Source organism: Pelmatolapia mariae, linkage group LG13, assembly GCF_036321145.2.
Source record: "Pelmatolapia mariae isolate MD_Pm_ZW linkage group LG13, Pm_UMD_F_2, whole genome shotgun sequence".
Lineage (NCBI taxonomy): Eukaryota > Metazoa > Chordata > Actinopteri > Cichliformes > Cichlidae > Pelmatolapia > Pelmatolapia mariae.
The window spans coordinates 24132501-24156392 of NC_086238.1; the positions used below are offsets into that span (position 1 = coordinate 24132501).

The 23892-nt window shown below is 39.1% G+C and overlaps 1 protein-coding gene across 5 annotated transcripts in view; it reads left to right on the forward strand.

The window, feature by feature from the left end:
- The window catches only part of birc6 (baculoviral IAP repeat containing 6), a 145201-nt gene extending 129885 nt beyond the window's left edge, over positions 1-15316 (forward strand). For 3 of the 5 annotated variants that reach the window (XM_063491198.2, XM_063491197.1, XM_063491196.1), the window contains exons 71-73: positions 2240-2428; positions 7718-7852; positions 10810-15316. In XM_063491198.2, coding sequence (XP_063347268.1) covers positions 2240-2428; positions 7718-7852; positions 10810-10989 — 504 coding nt within the window. In that variant the 3' untranslated portion in view covers positions 10990-15316. The remainder of the gene's footprint in view (positions 1-2239; positions 2429-7717; positions 7853-10809) is intronic. The other 2 variants (XM_063491195.1, XM_063491199.1) reach the window with 1 other exon arrangement.
- The last annotated feature ends 8576 nt before the right edge of the window (positions 15317-23892 follow it).

A 23892-nucleotide genomic window follows, 5' to 3' on the forward strand; every position in this document is an offset into this window, starting at 1 on the left:
TTACAGCCCCAGTAACCTTGTATTAATGGCCCTGGGGTTCTGACAGCTACCATGAAGGATTCTTTTTAAAGTTCTGTTATTATTTTTCTTTATGACTGTGTGGGTGTTGATAAACCAAACACAAACCACTATCATTTCAGCCTCTGAGTTATTCCTGCTTACACACATCACTCATCTGGAAGTTGCAATCAGTTGGCATGTTTGCCCAAGATGCGTCATTAGACTTGATTTTGTAGACTCTTAGTCTGAAATGTTTCTAATCTTAATTTTATTTATTTTTTTCCCCTTTTTGTTAAACCTTTCTTTGGATGTAGACATAAAGATGCCTCTCTAAAATCAGATGTAGACGAACTGAAAATTCGATATCATTCATTTTGAAATAGGATTAGCAATAAAGGGTGATGTCTGCATGTCTTTATTTCTTGATGTGTTTGCTTGCTAGAAGAATTTACTGGTGTTTCTTTCATGTGTGTGCATATACCAGTGACAGTATTGTTTCCAGTACTCCTCTTTCAGCATCAAGTTCATAGAGCAGTAATAAATCTGAAAATTAAAATGGTATGGTACAAAACTGATTATTGAAAATTTTCCTGCCAGTGGTGTCATCCAATGCCCTTTTACTGGTCTCTCTCAAAGAACTGGCATTGACAAGCGCAGCAGTGTTCCACAAGCTGAACTTTAGCAACTAAGAACAGTGTGATCACCGCAAGAAACAAAAACAAAAAAGTATGTGCTCAGGGGGTTTTACAGGGGGTCATGTATACATACGACTATATATGGGCTCTATATAATAAACTGTGAAAATACACACACACACTATTTTGTTAATTTATGATCAAGTAGCCCAGGCCAGGTACCTTTGCAAGATTTGGCCCAGAAATGTTATATCCTAAAGGATCTGTATTGAAACAAAGTGTGTTTTAAAGCTGTTATTCAAGAAAATACAATGGTGAGTAATCCACATAAAGACTTATTTTAAGTCTCAAACCTAGCATAGTTATTATTAGCCCTCCTAGTGATGTATCATTAAACATTTTTCACTTTTCTTTAACTGTATATTGTTTGCCATCAGTGTCCCAAAATCTATAAAATTAATATTTCTCAATTGGAACCTTTAGTTTCTATTTAGGAAAACCATATTTGGACTTGAATCTCATTGTATATTTGAGTGGGGCAGGTTTCATTCAAATTAATGAAGAAAATGTTAAAAGAAGAACAGCTACGAAGCTAATTTAGAGTTTATTTAGCTCAGTACAGTTGTCTGGACTTTGCTGAAGCCTAGATTTTGTTTATTTCAAGATATCTTACCAAATGATTATCTTACTCCGTTCCTAGATAAATTTGCTAATTTCTTGTGTTAAATTCAGTCTGCTACATTGGCTATGGATAAATACATATGTCCCTAAACATGACATGTTAACACATCCCTCAGATCATTATTTGGCTGAGACAAAGATAAGTGGAAGAGAATGAATCGATGAATGGATGGTGTCTTTTGATTATCATGTGTGATCAATATTGGAAAATATGTTGAAAAGGAGACCGGAGTGGGCTAGAATAAAGTGGTCATCATCTGGAGTGGATTTTGGCTCTGAAATTAGGCAGCCCAGTTTAAGAGGAGCAGACTGCATCAATTGAAGGTCATTGGTATCTACTTGATGGAGCATTTTCAAGTTCATCCAGCTCCACAGTGGCTCAGGCCAGCAGGCAGGCCTCCAATCACAACATCGTCATTGTTGGTTATGTAGTGGCTTGGAACAGACAGAGCAATACAGGAAGACGTCCTTAGTCTCCTTGAGACAGGCCGAGGCATTAATGGAGCTGTTAATAAAGATATATTGAAGGCTGTATTTTTATGGGGCCAAAACATCCCTTGCTTTTGTCAGACTCTTAAGTGTCCACCATTGCCAAGATCATTTCATATGTTGAGGACACTGAGGGGATTTCAGGCTCATTTTGTCAGTGTATCAGGATTATACCCAACTTGGTTGTAAATCTTAAAATGTGTTTCTGTTTTTTGTTTTTTCTTCCTAGCTTATCTGGAAGCCGCACTAAGCTATTATTATTGTTATTATTTGTTGTTGTTATTATTAATAATAATAAAAATGATAATGATAATGACGATGATAATAATAATAATAATAATAATAATAATGATAATAATGCCTGCAATTGAAATCCTGAATATTCTGATCACATTTTCCATTTTTTCCCACATTTCCTTTAATTTGTAAACCAGGTGCTAGTGTCAGTGCAGTCCCTTATCCTGGTGGCTGAGCCTTACTTCAATGAGCCAGGGTATGAACGATCTAGAGGAACTCCCAGTGGCACCCAGAGCTCTCGGGAATACGACGGCAACATCCGACAGGCCACTGTCAAGTGGGCCATGCTGGAGCAAATGCGCAACCCCTCTCCATGCTTTAAAGAGGTAGGAACCATTGTTTTTTAGACTTAAACCTAGTTCTTCAATTTGCTTTTTTTTTTTTTTTAAAAATCCTTCTGTTGGAAAACAACACCAAAACTGGACCCAGGTGAGTGTCGACTTTGATGTTGTTTGGATGACCCAGTTCTAGCCGCTAATATTGAATAGCGTGAATACTGCTGGCTGACACCAGATCCAAAGATTTCTCCCCAGATCCAGGCCCCTTAACATTTGTAGACTTGGACTCAGTTTGAGTATTAACCCTGGTATTCACATCAAGGTACTGAGCAACTACTTTAACCCAGACAGCTTAATTTACTTTTTGATCTCATGCTTCTATTTATTATTATGTATTTTTATACTAAATCTTATTTTTCCTTTATACTTCTGTAGTCAATACAACATTTTGGATGATTCATCCTCGTAGTAGATTGGTTACATCAAGCACCACATTTGAAAACCGAAAACAAAACCCACCTCTCTTCCCAAGAGCCATTTAAAAACAAATAAGTAAATAAATTCCTTTCACAAGAATTTCTTGGTGGATCGCAGCATCTGGAGGTGGGCCTGCCTCTCCTCCCCCCTCTCTCCCTCACAGTTTTTTGATTTCCTTGCGATGTTTTAAATGGCCTGTGGTGAGACGGATAGTGCAGGGGAAGATAACAATCTTTCAACCTGCTCATCCAAAGCAGGCTCATTCAGAAATGTCAGGAAAGCAAAATGAAGGAAGAGGAGTGCTTTAGAGATGAAAATGAGAAAGGGAGAAATGAACAGAGGGAGAAAAGGAAAAAATCCCATCATCATGATGACACTACATGAGAAAAACAGACTAAATGGAACAAATCTAAATAAATATATGGCAGGCGACCACACATTTTACCTTATACTTTACTAACATTAAATTTTCTTGCTTGAGGAAATGTGGAGTAAATGTTAGTCATGAATGGGATGGACATAACGATACTGATAATGAACAATCTGTTCGGAATGTTAGGATTGGAATCCTGTTTTATTTTCCCATCTCAGGAGAAGAAATAAAAGAAATTCAGAAATGATGTTTGTGCTTTTTTCTGCTTTATAAAGAATGAAAACTGTTAGAAATGTCCCTGACCTGTATATTCAAGTTGGAAATTCATACAATGGTGTTTATTCATTGTTTGGCGGGTCCATTAACCTGAGCAGTATGAGTTGAGAAATCACACATTCTGCCTGTTAATGCGTCATACAAAAATTACATACCACACAGTAAACCAATTCCATCCGTCCCTGGTGCCCTCTGCTCTGTCAAGAGTGTCACTGTGTGTGAAGTCACACTTGCCAGGTGCCAAAAAAATTGTATAGAAGTGGCAAGCTTTGGGACACACTAGCCATTTCTCTGGCAGAAATACAATCTTCAAATTCAACATCTCAAATAATTTATACTGCCATTAGTTGAATCTATTGAGATTGTATCCATCATATGTTCCTTGTCATTTTCATTCAGGTGTTTCCAATATGCTTCCAATTGCCTAATATTCTTTTGACGTTGTTCTTTCTTCTTCTGTTATCATTAGAATTTATAAAAATAAAAAAAAAAAAAAAAAGATTTTCAGGCATTTCTTAACAACATGCACAAGCTAAAGCTTTCTAACCAAGTAGTTTATTCCATATGTTTCTTCCATAAAAGATGTGTTCCATCTTCAGAGTATAGGTTTTAAGTACAAGCTTAGTGTTGGAGGGTTTTATTACCATCCTACCACTTAAGGCTATTTGGATTGTAATGGCTTAATCTGGCAGACCCTCTAGATGAATATTACACCACTAATCAGTATGCAGTAGGCATAACAACCACCACTGATTGGTTTGACCAACTTGCTAAATTAATGTTAATTACCTGTGGCATCATGTGTCATCATATCTGGTGGAGTCAGCATCAACCTGGTTTGAAGTTTCACATTGTTAATAGACTCAGTGCAGGTTTACAAAGCTCTTTGTCATATTGAAATTTTAAAAAAGTTGTTCAACCCCAATTTGAGTAACATTACCATAGAATACATCTGCTACAAGAAAACATGTTTCAGTTTGAGAGTGCACAGGAAAGAGAGTAGAAGACATGCCAAAAAGACCAACGTGGGACTCTTCACCGGCATTTTAGTAAATGAGTCGTCTTCTCAACAAGTACCTAGGACATAGATTCCTGACATAGGAAGGTGACACTTTGATGAGTGGGATGAGAGGAATCCTCACAATCAACTGTCTTCATGCTTGAGCACAGATATAATTAGTGGAAACCTTCCTTGTTGCATTATTTTTGTCTAAATAGTAGTGGTATATTTCACATGCATGTGAAGTGTTGTGGTGTTTGCCCTACAGATTCATCAGAAGCCTACATATTGCTACATATCCACGTTTGCTGTTCTGACTAAGCTGAAAAGCTAGAAACAGCTCCACTATTCTCCAGCCCTGTCATCAGCTTCTTGCATGTATCAATCATCTTGGCCTTGTTTTGAACACTGCTGCCTCCTCATCACAGAAAATGTCTTCTAAAGCTGTGATTACCATATGAGCTCAGCATGTCAATCAAATACTGCTTGAGCCAGGGTCTCTGAAAAATTCTCTCGACATTTGATTTTATGGAAACAGTTGATTTAGTTAGTTGAGAAAGTTGCCTGCTTGCTGTAGACCTCCTTCAAAATTGCCAGCAGTTGGTGTGTTTGTACTAATAGTATACTTATCTTACCAAAAAATGTTGTTTGTGCTGCCAGTATCAGTGACTGAGACAGCACAATCTATTAATTTTGGTTTTCTTCTACCAAGAACATTATATTTCTTATCATGGGGCTGAATCACAGTAGCTCATACTCTGGACATTTTCGTCAGTTAGCCAATAAAGACAGTGAACACTGGGTGAGAGACGGCTGCATTCCATATGAAAGTAAGAATCATTTGAACATATTCAATGGGAAATGGTTTTTTGTGACCTTGTGAGAAAACTATAATCTCCCATCTACAAATGTCTTGAATATTTAAAGCTTGTGCAGTGTTTATTTGCATGGAGTTCATATTGATAGCATCTCATTCACCACATAACCAGTAAACCAGTACAAATCTGCATATTGTGGTTTTGGAGGTAGTACTGTCGTCACTCTCCTACCACCAATTTTGTTGAGCTGTGTAAATGTAAAGTTCTAATGGCATAGGTAATATTTGATTTTTGGTAGAAGAATGTTTGAGAGTCCAGTGTTGTGACTTACTATTTATAGAGTACATGCTTGAATTATGGAGCAGCAGGTTGTCAGGTGTAGTTAACATGGGGTTGGATGTTAAAACATTGATGTGTGTCTGTAGAGGACAAAGAGAATGCCTGTGAAGTATGCTTGTGTAGATGTATAATATTACAGCATATGTTAAATTTACATTTTACAATTTTAAAAAGAATCACTAAATTATGGCAAAGTACATTATCTGCATCAAAAATAGGGTGAAGTACTATTAGAAAGTACTTGATTAGAAAACTATTAGAAATTTTTATCTATATAGAGATTTTATCTATATGGAATATATACATTTTCCAACATTATTCTTGATATTTGGTATTTGGTTTGCCTAAAACAGATAAGAGAAGAAATACTTTAGTTATACCACTTCTTGTTTTGTTTTTTTTCTTTCTTTTTGTTTTTTTTTTTTTTAACAGCATTTGAAATGATAGTATCCCTTTCTCGTTCCAACCAGTCTTCAAACTGGAACAGTTTCACAGAGACAGAATTTTTCCAAGAAATGACCTGGGAATGTTTGACTACTTCCTATGTACATTTCTTTTTAGTTGTGTTTAAATATTTCCTAAGTGAGCCTTTGTCAAATTACTGCAGTCCCCAACAGTCAAAATGGTATCTATACAGAGTCCTGCCACACTATGATCAGTGGCAGTGTTCAAATACTAAAACTCAAATGGCTACAAGCCCAAACCACATGGATCCCATCACACACAATGTCAGGAGTCTGTCTTCATGTTCTTATATAGCGCTTTTCTACAGTGAGCACTCTAAACACTTCTTACTGAAGTCTCATTCATCCAATCACATACACACTACCTAAGCACTTTGTGTAACACTATGTGCTCTTACATTCCAGTGCAACTTAGGGTTCGGTATCTTGCCCAATGATATATCAACATGCAGACTGGCAGAACCAAGGAGCAAACCACAGATCTTTCACTTGCTAGCTGACCCATTCTTCCTGAGCAGCAGCGACGTGCCATTTCTCAGCTATATGAAAGCTTGAACAGCAGCCGATTCCCAACATGCTTTCCACCCGTTTGTTACCTTGAAACATTACCACTCGGCAGCGGGGGGGTGGGGGACCTCACTGGATGTAACTGCAGCACCGGGGGGGGGATGAACATTTAAGCGGAAAAGATGTAATTGAGATGGAGAGAGAGGAGGGAGTTGTAGAAAGAAAAGATGGATTAAAGCATTCCCTAAACCCCCTCTGCTGCCTGTTCTGCTTTTTGTCTCTAATAAACAGCAAATCAGCAGCCACCATGATAACTCATCCCCTCCCTCCAATAGCAACAATAGCAGCTACAGACACGTCTAGCTCCACACTCCCTGCATACTGATAACACAGCCATGGCGACTGTTGCTAGGAAGTTGACTGTAGGGGCAGGGAAGCAAGAGACTTGGGTGTAGATGGCTGACATCAAGCAGTGTTGCACAAATAATATCAGCCTGACTCTTGAGACTAGAGTGTGCCTCGTTTGTGGAGGAATGCGTTGTTTCAGTTACGTGTTAGAACCTAAAATCGTTTTCCTTTATCTGCAATTTTTAGCCATCTGTTGCAATCATCAATGGATTTACACAAGCCATCTTTTCTAGCAATTTATTATAAAACCACCTCTGTTACAGCTGTCTTAATAATTAAATAATTATATTTAATATTATGGAATATTAAGATAGAATAGGTAGCTATCAGTAGGTTGGAGTCCTATTTGTGTTTGGTTTTTTTATTTCTTAATGTGCTAAATGTTTTTAATGTTTCTGTAAACATACACGGCAGACCCAGTGACGTTTTGATCGTTTTTATTTCACTGGTCGCTGTACACACACACACAGAGCTGCAGCTCTCCCGCTGCCCGTTCAACATAACAACATCGACCACATTCACCAAAACGCCAAACTTAAGCCGGCGAGGCGTGATTGCAGATGCTGCGCAGGTGAGTCAGTCGCACCTGCAGCAGCATCGTAAACCACGCCCCGCCACAGTTTCATAACAAAGTTTATTCTCTTTTGAATAAATGGTGTTGTTGTGTGTTTGCAGGTGATCCATAAACACTTCTACCTGAAGAGAACAGAGATCATGTCTCAGTGTGAGGAGTGGATCGCTGACATCCAGCAGTACAGCAGCGACAAGAGGGTCGGCCGCACCATGTCCCATCATGCTGCTGCTTTAAAGGTAAAGATATTTCCAGTACTTACATAGTTCTTTTATACTTTGGGTACTCAAAACATCTATCGTTTCTACTATAATCCATCCATGCAAGACTTTATTCCATGCCTTTAAGTGCTTGGATATGCAGACTAGTGGAAGAGCAGCAGCTCTTTAATTTGTGGATGGCCCGCTCTTTTTATGTGAATCCTGAAGTGTGTTGACGTTTAATACAATATTTGTTCAATTTTGCTGTCAGTTACTGAATTTGGTGTCATCCACTTTGGTTTAGTTCACCTTTTAACACTGCAAACTTTGGCAAGTGACCTATCAGAACATGATAATTCAGCATTTGCTCCAGCAGAACAGTAATGATGTCAGCGAGGAAATTGCTGCTAATAAACACCCAAACCTCAAAATGTTTAAAATGATAAAGATCTTCACTTTCACTTCAATTGTATGCTTGAGTTTCTCCGTACATCATGATGACGATATATCCACCACATATATACACTTCCTTTTGCACTCCCCTGAAATCTAGGGTCGATCAAGGAACAGTATGATTTTGTGACATTACATTCAGAAGGAGAATCCTGATATAATAAGAGACTGACAAACATCCTGGTTACAGATTTTTTTTGACCACTTTTTTGCTGTTGTACACTGACTTCACACTCTGTTGGATGATGCCAGGCCTTGTGTTTCAGATATGAAGCTTTACAGAGTTAGCTAGCCAGCAGCAGTGCATGTAAGCGCTCTCCTGCATGTCGTACTAATAAGCAGTGAGCTACCTGCAGGGGACAGGGACTCGGCCGGCCTAATTCCTGTCCCCACCTGACTTCCTTTTGAGACAAACAGGAGCTTCTAACACACACAAAGTAACACTGTAACCCCCACCCGCAAACTGAGGCTGCACATAACAAGTCCTTTCTCTAAATAACAACGAGCTCTATTTAATAAGAAGCTTCCATGGCTGAAAATGACAGGTTCTGCTTCATTTTCTGCCTTTATTTTGTAGTATAGCAAGAAAAGAGAGGTTACAGCAACACTAATACACTGTTATCTGAAAACTGATTGATATTGAATTGGCATTATGTATTGTTTAGATTTACAGATACATCTATATGTTAAAGCTTTGTTTAGGGGCAGTGTTACAAATATGTTTTGAGCTGCTTATTATTTATGTACTTGTTGATTCTATAGCTTAGCCCCTGCTGCAGAGAGGACACAAGTCAGAGCTTCTTTGTAGTGAAATAGATTTTAAAAGATATTCGAAAGTAATAGAAGTCCTTACTACAGTCATTGATCATGCTTTTTGTGCATTTCCACTCATTTTTGTTTCCTTTTTTCACATTTCTTTGTCTTCATGTGTCCTTCTCCATTGCTATGCTTTGTTGAATACTGTTTCCTGTACTGCTGTAACAATTACTATTTTTCCTTTGCAACTTGTTTTCTGCCATAATGACTGTTAAGCAGGGATTATACTCTGTTGAGGTCACGGACAGGTGGTGACACAAAGCAGGGGTACTTGTTACTAATATAGGCAGTTGAAGTCTGCTTTAAGTACCCGTGTGTAGTTGGTGCGTTATAATCTAAATTCTCTGCGGTCACAGAAACACTGGCAGGTTCAGAGACCATTGCTCAATTTCTAAAGACAAAATTTATGTAAGTCAGACCCAAGTGGACCCTAGCAGACTTGCAGACATGTAAACTATAAAATGTACATGGAGCTTAGTTCACGGTGATCAGATTCACTCCAGCCAGACTTGCTGCACACTTGTTCTGGGTGACAGGTGTCATAGCTCAGACAAAGCATCTCCCACTCTGTATTTTGTGAATCCCTGAGCTCCGATTTGATATATCACTAAAATAACAGAAAGGACCAGCCAAATCACACTTTTGCCTCCCCAGCCCATTCGCTCTATGTGCCACAAGTTACAAGAGGTAGTTATAAGAGGTCCACGGCAAGTCGAAATGACAGCAGATCATGCTGCAGACCAGCAATTGTAATGTGGTGACAGCAGTGAGCATAAACGGGTTATTATGCTTATCTTTTACTTGGCGTGAGCAATCCACTTCATCATTGACACAAGCAAAGCTGTTGCTCATGTTTTTTTTTGCATTTGCTGTTCTTCCTCTGTGGTATTTTTGCTATAACCACCACAGTATTATAGTAATATCTTGAAATCTGCTTCCCGAAACCCCATTCTGAGCTGTTTGCTGCTCCGGTGCGCCAGCTGGAGCATAATGGCCTGACTTCAGGCCCGTCAGTGGTGGTAATGAGTTTGTCATTTTCACGATGACAAGATACCCAGCTTTCCCTAAACACAAAAATATTTGTCTGTTGAAAGATGTGAGTTATTTGTTTCCAAGTGAAAGCAAAATGGCAGCAAAAACTCTGATGTGAACATAGTTTTTAAAAACTGTGCAGCAGGTTAAATGTTTGTTTGCCCACCCAGATAGTTAGAGAAGGAGTCTGTTGATAGTGTCTGGTGGTACTTAACCTTTCCAGAAACTAAGACAGGTGTTTAACAATGAGAGGCACAGTCTCAGCCCACTTGAAAATACTGATTTACAGATATTTACCATGTTAGCCAACTAGCACCAAACACGCAGAGCAGCTGATGCCGTAAGGAGTGGTACTACAGTTTTCTGTGTCCCCAGAGATACTAGCATGGCAAAAACCCATTAGAACATTGGTACCTCCCTGGTGTACAACTTTAGTGGCAGTTTATTGGAAAAGTCTCTTTCTCAATATTTTCAGTACCAAGACTCGGGTATCATTTTTTCATCATTGTCCTCTTTCAACATAAATATGAATGTCACAATTTGTTGTTCGGGTTTGTTTCGCTGTTAAATTTTGTCCCAAATGGTTTCAAAAATGTTACAATAGCCACCTTTGAACTCTTCACGTGAGACGTAGGAAAACAAATTAAGGCCAAAGAAATAGCCAGGATTCTAACACTGATTCATCTCTTGTGCAGAGACACACAGCTCAGCTCAGAGAGGAGCTCCTGAAGCTGCCCTGCCCTGACGGACTGGAGCCCGACGGTGATGAGTTTACAGAGAAGAGCAGCGCCCTCATCCTCAAAGAGCTACCCAGTCAGGACACAGAAAAGCCCGGTGGCAGTCAGGACAGCCACTGCAGTGAGGGCCAGCTATGAGCCCTTCCCACCTGCCCCCTTCCTTACCCTTCCAGCATCTCCAGCCCTTACCCTCCTCTTCCTTCTCATCTTCCTCCTCTTTCATAGACTTGATGGCTTCAGAGCACGAGCCATCACTTTGTCCATATTTGTATGTAAAGGTCTAAATAGAATAGCAGAGAACGAGGGGACGCGAAGGCGACAAGAGGAACTCTGATCTATGCTACGCCTTTATTAAAGAGTTGACAGAAACTTTTATTTACCTGTAAAGGAGTGTAAACATTTTGTGCTTTTTCCAATTGTGAAATAACCACTGATTGGTATGTTATTAAACTTGTTTATGTATACACGGCAGAGGAAGATTACAGATTATATAAGGGAACTACCTTAAGAGAAGAATGTTTACTGAATGTTCGTTTCTTTTTCTTTTGGACTGTTAGAGCAAGAACAGTTGTAACCAAGGATATACTGGTCTTTAAGGATCCTAAAAAACCACAAAAAAACGCACACACAGGTAACACAATCCGAGATTTTAAAAAAAGCCCCTCTGCTCATGCTCGTCTGCGTTCTCTAGGATCATATCCACTTGAATAAAGGTTCAGATGGACATTCTTAAATGCTATGTTATCCCTTTTACAGGCTCCAAATTAAAAGCACCATGCTCTGGATAAACATTTGTTGCCTCTCAGAACTCCTCCATGACCGCTTTCCATCGACATGACTGTAGATCACAGCAAGACTGTGCGTCAGAGCCACAGGGGCAATGTACTTTGAAGGCTTTTGCATGTGTATGTGTGTTTTCTGTGCGTGTGCAACAATCCCCAGTGAGATACAAAGCTGTGATGTGCCTTTGATCTACACCATACCACCAAATGCTCCCAACTGATTTTACTGATTTCTTTTGCTATTTCTACAAAATTAAGAATATTCTGCTCCATCTGACATAAAAGAAACTGCTTTGATCTTTTTTATGTTGAACTCCAGTGAACAAAAAAATGCACTTTCTATTTTACTCACTCTTTAGGGCAGTCACATTCTCCTTTTGCTAGGACATTAAATGGAGCTTGAAAGTATGTGACTGACTGAATGCTTTTTTTTTTTCCCCCTCTGTATTTCCCAGGACATCGCTTACTCTAAAAGAGCGCCTGATTTAGAAAGCGTGTTGGGGGAAAACAACTGGAGACCATGTCGAATAGGGAGACTGAGATTCTCAGAACATTTTATGAAAGCTTGGGGATTTGAGTAGCTTACTCAGGAAAACCTGGGCTGAGATCCAAAAAGCAGGAATTTAGAGAAGGAATTTCAAATGAAACCTACCCACCTGTGTAGCCATTTCCAGTTCTTGTCTACTAGGGTATCTTTGCCTAATTTAGTTAACAATTACAGGTTGGTATGCAGACTTGTTGAAAAGTTTGACTGAAAAATCAAATGAAAAAAGGGGAACTGACTGCAGCACATGCAAGGGTGTAGCTTATGTTACTGGCTGGTTTTGACACTGCTCTGTGGTGATCTGGGCAAGTCCAGCTCTTTAATAGCACCTACGCCAGGGGTGCACAACTCCCTGCTGTATGTGCTATAAAGCTATTGGTGCAACCCCTGGGAAAATTAGGTCATTGGCAAGAGTATAGAACTTGACTGCATGCTGAAGTGGCAACCCCTAACCCTACTCAAGTAAATGCAAGTGTTTGGAAAAATCTACTTCTAAAAGTACTTTATTGCACTATGTTCATTCACTCATGAGCTGCTGTAACATGAATCAAATAGCTGAATGGCCACCTCAGCATGCAGTCAAGTTCTATAGAGTCTTCCTGATGACTTAATTGTGTTTAGGTGTGTTGCAATAGGGACACATGGAAAAGTTTCAGGCCTCCGGCCTTCGAGGACTGGAATTTAAGACCCCTGATATAGAACCTGATACTGCCTACATTTTATCTGAGCAACACACCTTGTGTGCTCAACAATTAATAATACCAAGTTTGGCAACTAGCTTGCAAATGGTTCTTGAAGCACCTCTGAGACTCTTTCAGGTCCTGTTTGGAGGATTTTGGTCCATCCTCTTTGCTAGCACTGGCTGATAAGAAATTGGAGCTCCTTGTGTGCCTGTACTTCTAAGATCTTTCCACAGATATTCAGTGATGTTTCATTTGAACAATGTGAGGATCAAGGTGAAACCTATTGTTTAAGATCATTATTCTCTTCCATCTTCAGTATTCCAGATCTTGCAACGTATGTTTCCCAAATTTGCTGCTGTTTTATCTAATATATTCTTCCGCCCATCACTGATATGTTGAGAAGCATAAATTTCTGTTTCAGCTCAGTAACTGTAGGACCAAAAATGCATCAAACCATAAAGTTTTCTTCTGCTGGTTCTTACATTAAAGTCATATTGTTCAGGTATGGCTGTATGGTAGAATCGCCATCACTGTGGTTTCTGATTTACTTTATTAGCAATTCTGTAAGCAGTTTTCTCTTCTTGACCTCCACTGTTGTAGGTTAATGCTATTTATAATGACAGTACAAAGTGATGAAAAAATCCCTGGGAGAAAAAAAAAAGTTTGTATATATGTATGTATATAACGTGGCTGTAGCGTAGGACGTAGAGCAGGTCATCTACTAATTGCAAGGTTGGTGGTACAATCCCTGGCTACTAGTCTACATGTCAAATATTCTTGGGTAACCCCAAGTTGCTCCCAAATGCATCTATTGGAGTGTGAATGTTAGATGGAAAGCACTCAAGCATAGAAAAAAAATGCTTGTGCCAATGGAGGAAGTTGTGTAAAATCCTTTGAGTGCTATTTAAGAACCAGTCCTTTTACCATTTATGTACATACATACATTTCCTGTACTCTGTTGTGACACTCTGTATATGGGCCCAGCTTGGTTCTTACATCCTGCTACTATGTGTTGAGCAGTTTCCAGGGCACAGTCTGCACATCTGTTGGCTATGGTAGACTCCTGCCTCTGTGGATCTGGTGCTTGGGATGTGTTCTTGTGCTGCCATGTTCAGAGCCTGAGTAGTGTCCTTCAGGCCAGCCTGAACACTGTTAAAATGCCCTGTCATCAGTGCCCAGTTCACATGAAACTGTTTTTGTACAGTAATTTATCTTTGATATGAATAATCAAGAATTGACACTCTCACATGCAAAAAATATTAAACTTATTATTTTTATCAGTAGTAGTAGTGTTACTGAAAAAAAAATTGTTATAGTGGGTGCCAAGCAAGTGTACGGTTCACTTATGTCTTTTGTTCACTTATGAGAGTCACTCTAGGTCGACCATTGGAAAACAGGCCATTTATCCTCCCAATTACATGTGATCTGGACTGAAAATCAGGGGCAACGGGTGTTAGGGAGTGATGAATCCAAATGTAAGAATGTTGGTTCAGTCCATTAACAATATGTTCAGAGAGGGATCCAACAGTGAGTGTCTGCAGCCATCTGTAAAACACAGGAGGTTCTGTCATGTTTTGAGGCTCCATTTCAGCCAGTGATGTTGGAGATCTTGTCAAAATTAATGAAATTATGAATGTTAAAAAGTACTGTCGGGTTTTGATCCATCAAAAGCCATCTGGAAAGCATTTGATTAACAAGGGCTCCGTTCTTCAGCATGAAAGTAATGCCAAACGCTGTCAATGCTGTAGAAAAACACAATGCAACACTATGAGTCCACACCTCAAATTTATTAAAGCAGTATGGAATCATGTCAACACAAAATGAAGCCAACATCCAACGAAGAGTTTTACCATATCCAGATTTAAAGGTAAGGAGTGTTCAATGTGTAGGTCCTTATGTTTTTAAATTACATGTGACATTATGGGATTTTTTTTCATATAGTAAAATGTGCTGCAAATCAGACCGAGGTAGGCTAACTGTGTTATTTAAAGGCTGCATGAAAATCCTCTGCAGGTTAGTGCAGGATGAACAGGTGAGTTTGCTGCACTGTGATGGATTTACAGTACATTGGTACACAGTGGCTTTGGTTTCATGGTGAGAGTAAGGTTACATCAAGTGTTGCAATTTGGACTTTTAATGATGATTATTAGATCAGGACCATTGACCAGGACAACTCATGAAACTTTGCTGACATCTGTGTACATCAACAAAGAGCAACAGGTCAGCTGATCACAGCCTGTACACTAAGAAAATCTACTGGTGTTTGGGGTTATGATTCTTTTCCTCACACTGAGCCATTACAACCAGTTTAGTGTTGCCCACGTGCTGAATCCCACCTGTTTGAGGCAGAGTTACCCTCTACAACATAGGCAACAGAAACTAGAGAGATGTTTATTTTCCTTTTTTTTTCTTCTGAGGCAAGCTTAGTATAATTAGAATTTTTAAAAAGCTAGACTAAAGTTGTAGTCGCATATACTGATATTATTTTATTATGTTAATATAGTAAAAGGTTCAGTTAGCTTTACACAAAAATAGAGGCGTCCTCCAAAGAGATCCTTCTTTCATACTTTGAGTGCATTTCAGAGCCTGTAATTTTTTACTTGAGTAAAGAAGTTAATTGAGTATTTTAACTTAATATTAGTATTTGTACTTCCACTTAAGTACAGAATATCTGTGACTGAAGAAAGACACCATGCCATTTGACGTCATGTATCTTGATGATGTGCCACTGTCATCAGAGGCACCTCAACTAAACAATTTTTGCTTGGTAAACGTTTTAGTAATTTAGGAATTTATTTGTCTGATTATTTAAAATAATACATGAAATTGTACCTTGGGAATTTTATTTATGTAATTAGTTCTGCAAGTATATCTTAGCTTTACTTTGAATATGAATAAACATGATGAGAGAATTTGTGGTGCTAGTTTTCATTGCACAGAAATAGTAAGAAATATAGTACGATACTGTGAAGCAGCTGAAAGCACATCTCTAAGGATACAAGTGTTCTTACAAATGGAATGGATGTGTTAACCAAAAAAGTGCAGTACTTCATGTATAAACCCTTTAAAACCTAGAATCTTTCGACTATAGTGGGGCCCAAAACCTGTACGAATATGAAGCTAAATAAGGAGTTTGTGTGCAGTTGTTGCTCAAAGGTTTGGGCAAATTGTTATTTTGTTGAATCTTTTCAAAGTGGAATGAAGCAAATGCAATCCCTGCAGCAAACATCAATTAAAAATGAGCGGTACATTAAATTTTAATATAATTCAAGTCACATGACAGATATGATTTTCAAAATTTGCAACATTTCTTTTGTGACTGAATATGTAAAATTAAGATCAGGACTCTTTTTTTCTTCTTTTTGTGAATATCTATCTGGAATCAGTCTGATAGTTTCTCCACTAGACATCTGAATCTGAAGCACTTGGTGAAAACTCAAAGTGCTGTATTCATGTAAGTAATGCAAGTAATGTGTGACTTCATGCATTATGTATCATCGATTCCTACTTCCCACTAATAAATGTAAATCAAGTTGGTATGAGTTTGTGATTATTTAACCTTTAACATTCAGTCAGTGAATGTTGATTCACAGTTATGACCTATGGACATTAATTAATGCTAGTAAGGTCCAGTTTCCAGTTGCAAAGAAAAATTGAAAAGAAGAACATGGTGCACTAAAACATTCATGCAAAGTCTGCTTCCTATTGAAAGTAGATACTGCTTTCTATATCTATGGAAAACTTTTTTACATAGAAAAAAAAAGGAAACACGAATAAATTACCTTTTAAGAATGTTCAAATAACCAAACAAAACTTAGCAATGACTGAATATAACAGAGTCATTATAATGTGTGGGGATACAAAGACATACACTGACACTACTTATGTTTTATTTATATTAATGATGGGCGTATAGTAGAAAATGTTATCACTTTTCTAATTTTCATTAAATTATTAATACAAGCTAATTTCTTGCACTATATACTGTTAACACATTTTACCAAATGTAATGTGCTTGCAGCCAGAAGGTGGTGTTAATGCACCTAATGTTTGTGGAAGACTGTTTAAAAACCAAAACAGAACAAGAAAATTTCAATTATTGGCGTGCAATACTGCAAACTTTCATCTCAATCCAATAACAAGTAAATGCAGGGCCAGTGTTGCAGACATCAACACCGATACTGAGGGATATTACGGACACTCATTCTATCACTAAGACCGATCATGCACCAAAGAGTCACAACAGCATATCTTAATCTATCTTAAAATATCTTAATTTTCTCTTAAGGAAAAATAAAGAAAAATTACTTGTATTAGAATTAGAGCAAACAATTATTAGTATCTGCCTATGCTTCCTCACCACATGAATTAACACCCTGAGAAAACTAAAACTAGAATTAATTGAAATATTTAAGAAGAAAACACGATGTCAAAGGCTGTAACTTTGAACATTGCAACAAATCTAAAAAATTCCTTGTTAACCAGTTAAAACTAAATATAGGAAAAACAGTTATTTAGTCTAAGGATTCGACTGGGAGCATTACTCATGATCCACAACAAATAAATAAATAAAGACTTTTACGAAGCTTTATAGTCATCACAGATATCCAGATAAAACAGATTGTGGCTCTGGATTCACAAAGGCCTACAACATTTCTGAAACAGTTAAGCCCCACATCCAGATGGCTTTCCAGAAGAGTTTTACAAATAAAAAAACATGAACTCTGCCATTATTACAAATACTTCTAAAACCAGGGAAGGATCCTACACTCCCATCCACCTCCTGCCCAATCTCATTCATAAATGTAGACCCTAAAATACTCTGCAAAGCCATTGCCAGAAAATTAGAAAAAATCACTCCATCGATACACCCTGATCAAACAGGTTTTATCAAGGGTTGACACTCAGCCAGCAATACATGCAGACTAGTAAATGTAATAAATTATTGCTCCATCCACAAATTAGAAACCACAGTTGTCTCTTTTGGAGACAGAATTTGACCCAGTAAACTGGACATTTCTATTAGCAGTTCTACACAAATCTGGATTTGGTTCGTTCTTCATAAATTGGATCAAAAGGTTTTCCAGCTCTCCAAATGCATGTGCTAGGACAAATGTTCTTTCTTCCCAAAACTTCAGTCTAAACAGAGGAACCAGACAGGGCTGCCTGCTTTCATAGATAAGTTCTCATCCATGTCAGACTGCTCTGTTAACTGAAGTAAATGAACAGTTCTGCTGCTGAACTGCAAATTTCAGAGCACCTCCACCACTCCACTACAGTTGGGTAACATAAGATATTAAATTTTTCCTACGGACTCTCAGACTTGGTACGAATGACCTTATATTTCTCCACTAAAAATAGTAGAAGATGATCTTACATATTGCAATACCTACATCACTCATGGGAAGAGTGGTCACAGTTGAAATGATGGTCCTGCCTAAAATAAACTACTTATTTTCAATGATCCCCAATAAATCCTCTGCTGCCTGGTTTAAGTCACTAGACTCAAAAATCTCTATATTTTTATAGAAAAATAAACCGTCACAAATAAGTTTGAAAACTCTACAAAAGGCAAAACTCAGTGGTCGTCTAGAACTACCAAATTTGTATTTCTCATTTTATAGACTGCTATATATTTCAAAATTATTTAAATCAAGCTCGCTAGACAGCCCATGGCTGGACCTAGAGCAAGTATTCTGTGGAAACATAAAATTCTCTAATCTGCCTTTTATAAGCAACAGTAATAAGTATCATAATTGCTTTTAGAGCTTTAATATAAAGACCTGTATAAAATGTATAAGTTACTGTTAAAAATTGATAATTCAATCCGCCTCCCGACCACAAAGTGGGAGTGAGATCTTTCCATTAATCCAGATCAAAACCTCTGGACACAAATCTGTTCAAGTACTTTCAAGTACCCGTCTAAAGCCCCAACTTACACCTCATACAATACAAAACTCTCCATAGAATGCACAATACAGGACAAAAGATGTTCCAAAAGGGGTCTCTTTTGAGCCTGACAGCATGACTGACAGTCAGTGGTCACAAATATCCAGATTTTGAGTAGATTTTGTTTGTTGAAGTTCAGAATACTAGAGTTGTGATGAACTGACTAAAAAAATGCCTGGGATTACTAAGATCTCAGTTTCAGAGACAATGGAACTCATTCATATAACTGTGTGTATGCACAAAACTGTATGTACATGGTGTGTACAAATGTTACACATACAAAGTAGTGATTCATCAGTATATTAGTACCTATATTTGTTAATAATCTATTTGCTAGATGATGCTTTCTTCAGCTGATGCATACAAATAAATGATGCGTTTCAAAAAGTTTAAACAATCTTTAAAATTATTACTACTAATAATTATAATATTGTATTTTATCTTATCTTACATTTTTAATATACATGACTGTGGGCAGAAGCCCATAGATGCAGGAGAATCTGGATTGGGTTTTTTTTTAGTGCAGTGACTTTCTCACCTTTGGGCAACAGATCATGCGGTCCCTCTTCTCCATGTTTTTTCTTCTTTTAGTCTATTAGTCTTTTTCATGCTTAATGTTGATATCCAAAGTAATCTCTGATACTTAAGCCTGATATGTACTTTGATAGTTGAGAGTGAGAACTCAAAACTGAGCCCAACCCTTCAGTGGTCATGCAGATGAAGGAAATTCAAGAGTAGATGCCAAATGGTCACCACAAGTCAAGAAAGCAGAGTTTCTTCAAGTTTCCAGAGACTGAAGGCAACGCCTTAACACCACCAATGTGCTTTCATACCGGTTCAGTTTCTCACTTAGTATTATGAGAATCTCTCTCAAAAAAAAAAAGAAAATTATTTCTTTCTCAGTTTAGCATAATAGGACCTAGAAAGCCAATTTTACGGTGGCCCTGAGAGGCCAAATGGACTGCAACTTAAGAAAACACCAGCAATAAGAAAAACACTGCAAAAGCACACAAAACACAACGGAAATAGGAAAAACGACTACAGAAATAGGAAAAAAAGAAAACAGAAATAGGAAAAAACAGATCTCCAAAAGCACAAGGGAAGTGTTTCTGGGGAGACAATAACCCGACGGACCAGTTGTAGGAACCAAAATATGCTAAGAATTGCGCCGGGAGACACTGAAAAGAAGTGGAGGATCTATCGGTTTTGTGAGGAAAGGAAAGATGAGAGGTAAGTGTGTTAGCCTAACTATTGGAATAAAAATCCCTCATCAGTATTATATGAATCATGATAAAACACACCTACATCACACCGTACAATTTGAATCAACTTGTAACTAAATTTGAATTGGACCTTCATGCAACCCAATTTTCAGGAACGTCTTATACTACATTCTTGTGGTAATTACTGCCAATATGGTGAAAAACCAGCACCCCACCCAGGGACCCCAAGAAAGCTGGCAGACCTGGCGCTGCTAAACATATAGTGAGGTTGCGTTGGAAACACCTGGCAGATGCCCCAGTCCACGAGATCTTCAATGCACACTTTCAGCAGAGGCATCTGACAAGGATGCCTCCTGGGCGCCTCCTGGGTGAAGTGTTCCAGGCATGTCCCACCAGAAGGAGGCCCTGGGACAGACCTAGGGTACGCTGGAGGGATTATATCTTTCGGCTGGCCTGGGAACGCCTTGGTGTTCCCCTGGACAAGCTGGAGGAGGTGGCTGAGGAAAGGGAGGTCTGGGCTTCTCTGCTTAGGCTGCTGCCCCTGTAACCCGACCCTGTATAAGCGGAAGAAGATGAATGGATGATCACCATCTGGTGGTGAGTTGGATCATGTGGAGGGGGAGGATGCTGGACAGGCCTGGGATGCCCAGACGTTTAGTGAGGATACACTGGGAGCATCTAGCAGTCTAGTAGTCCCAGTCTGTCAGATCTTCAATTCCAACCTACAGCAGAGCTTCAAGAGAACAGACTTCCAAGGATGATTGGGGAGATTGGGTTTGAATGGTTTGAATGGATCATGTTCAGTAACTTCATTGTTAAAGTGGCTACATGAAGCTGTGGCTGCAAAGTGGCTGGTGGTCATGGCAATCCCCAAACTATTTGGAGGACACTGAAGGTGAAGGAACCCGTCAAGCAGGTGAAGACACTAACCAATCTAACCAAGAAGTCTTGGTTAATTTGTTGGAGGGAGCTGACAGGTACCAACCACTTTGCAGCTGGGCCAAGCAGAGTTTGGCTCTGTTACTAGTGGAAACAAAAACAGTGCTCTATTCACATGGTGTATCATACACAGTGTTGGGAAGGTTACTTTTAAAATGTATTCCATTACAGAATACTGAATACATGCCCCAAAATGTATTCTGTAACGTATTCCGTTACGTTACTCAATGAGAGTAACGTATTCTGAATACTTTGGATTACTTAATATATTATCATGCTGTTTACAACTACGTGAATGTACTATTGCTGTGATTTATTACTGTTACTGAAGGTCCGCGGCTCCGAACCGTAGTAAAGGGACCTCTGGCTAATACGGTGGGTTCCGTGTCGGGCTGGTAGCCGAAAAATAGCTTTACTTTGTTGTCTGGGTCAACTTTGCTTGCCAGAGACAGAGAGAGGCGTTGAAAGGCTGCTCCAACGGAACTTATTTTTTCCGGAGGAAAACACGAACACAGTGTACAGTTGAGTCTTAATAGCTTACTTACAAATGGGCTCGTCAGGCACTCTTCTTGGCTGCAGTGGTTATTAATATATTTACATGCTTCCAGCTCCCGTTTTTGCTCCGTGACAGCTCGGACTTTTCCTTTCTCTCCCTCCCTCGCTCACAGACACATAACGTGTATGGCAGTCCATTCTCGCTGCAGCACCGGACTACACTGCCCATCAGGCTACATTCTTTAGGGCCATGCCTGTAGCATTCTGCCTTTTAGCTTAGCGCAACAACAACAACAACAACAAAAAAGCGCTCTCTCACCCAGGAAACACGCAGAGAGAGAGCGTCACCCAGTAACCATGGCAACCGTAACGCTGCCGCCTGGAACAACAGAGCGTAGCTGTCAAACAAACCCAAACAATCCTGACCCGCCACAATATGAAACAGGAAAGTACCGCCGTGTAATCCATTTATTTCAGCAAAGTAACTGTATTCTGAATACCACCTTTTTAAACGGTAACTGTAACGGAATACAGTTACTCATATTTTGTATTCTAAATACGTAACGGCGGTACATGTATTCCGTTACTCCCCAACACTGATCATACAGATAGGGCACTGCTGACTGAGGGGGATGACTCGTCCATCACTAGAGCAAGTGCACTGAGTCAGCTAAACAGGTCCTTGGTGGAAGGTCCCCTAGGTTGGGTAAGATTCACTTGGAGCTCCTAAAGGCTCTGGATTTTGTAGAGCTGTCTTGGTTGACATTCCTCTGCAACGGCATGTAGGGATATGAGGGGGTGCTTCTGGATTGGTAGACTGCGGTAGTGGTTTCCTATTTTTAGGAAGGAGGACTGAAGGGTGTGCTTCAATTAGATGGGAATCACACTATTCAGCCTCCCTGGGAAGGCCTACGCCAGGGTACTGGAGAGGATAATCCATCTGTTAGTCAAACCTGAAGCTTAAAAATCAGGTATTCTGTGGGAGGTACTTCGGGAGTATGGGATATCTTCCCCATCATTGAAAACCATTTGGTCCCTGTGCCACTGCAGTGAGAACTCACTCCCCATTGCGCGCAATAAATCATGCTCATTCGCAGTGGGTGTTGGACTTTCCCAGGGCTGCCCTTTGTCACTGATTTTGCATAGAATTTTTACAGATAGAAGTTCTAGGCATAGCCAAGGGCCAGAAAGCTTCTACTTTGGTGGCCTCACGACCTCATCTCTGCTTTTTGCAGATGACGTGGTTCTGTTCATTTCATTGAGTGTTGGCCTCCGGCTCTCACTGGAGTAATTTGTAACCAAGTGTGAAGGGGCCGGAAAGACAATTAGCACCTCCAAGACCAAGGCCATGGTTCTGACCAGAAAAGGGTGGAGTGCTCATTCTAGGTCAGGAAGAGGTGCTCTCCCAAGTGAAGGAGTTCAGGTATCTCAGGGTCTTGTTCGTGAGAGCACCTGTGGTCACAAGGTCTGAATAATGACTGGATAATGACTGAAAGAATGAGACTGTGGATACAAGCTGCAGAAATGAGCTTTCTCCAAAGGTGGATAACTCCTGTTATTACAGAAAATTATGGAATTGCACAGTCATAGGTATTATATGTATATCCTAAAACTTCTAAATTGCACCCCTAAAATAACATCAGTAACACGTTATTTTGCATCATATCAGTATGCTGTTACAAGTAGTATCTATCAAAAAAGGTTCATCTGTCAGTTGTCTGTTTGAGGTGGTTGTACACAAAGCTGAACACTGCTTTGTTCATAACACACCCACATCAAAAAGCTGCATTTGGCTCCAATGATGTGACATAATTAGGCTGCCAAGAATAAATATCAGTCAAAGGACTATTTATATCTCTGTGTCCTGCTTATTTCCATATCTGTCACAGCACAGTTCTTAAAACATTGACACTGGCCTGTGTTATTTTATAAAAATAGACTGAATTCAGTGAATGTATAAATGCAAGTTTAAAGATTTCTGTGGTAATCACCACTTAATTGCTGACTTCTGCAACTGAACTGCTTTAGTTGGTCTTATAAAGGAAATATGTGCTTCTCCTTGTTTGAGTAACTGAACAGTGAGTCTTTGTGAGTGTTTGTTTGTTTGTGTTTCAAGCATTGTTTTAAGACTTGCTAGGATTAAGAAAATTAGGTTGCTAACACTTGAAAAAAAAAACAACAACCAATTTTACATGTCATATTTCTGTAGAAATGACCAAAAACTGTGATACTCCAGTCTAGTATGGGGAAGAAAATTATACAATAAAATTAAAGCAAAGAAACAGGTGAAAGGACCAAAATTGTGCTGCAGTGATGATGATCTATGACATGTTTCTAAAATGTGGTCCCAGGAGTGAACCTGGTTAAAAACCCAAGACGCTGGAGGAAATAAGGGCCAGTTTCAATGCATCTTCTACCCTTTCCCA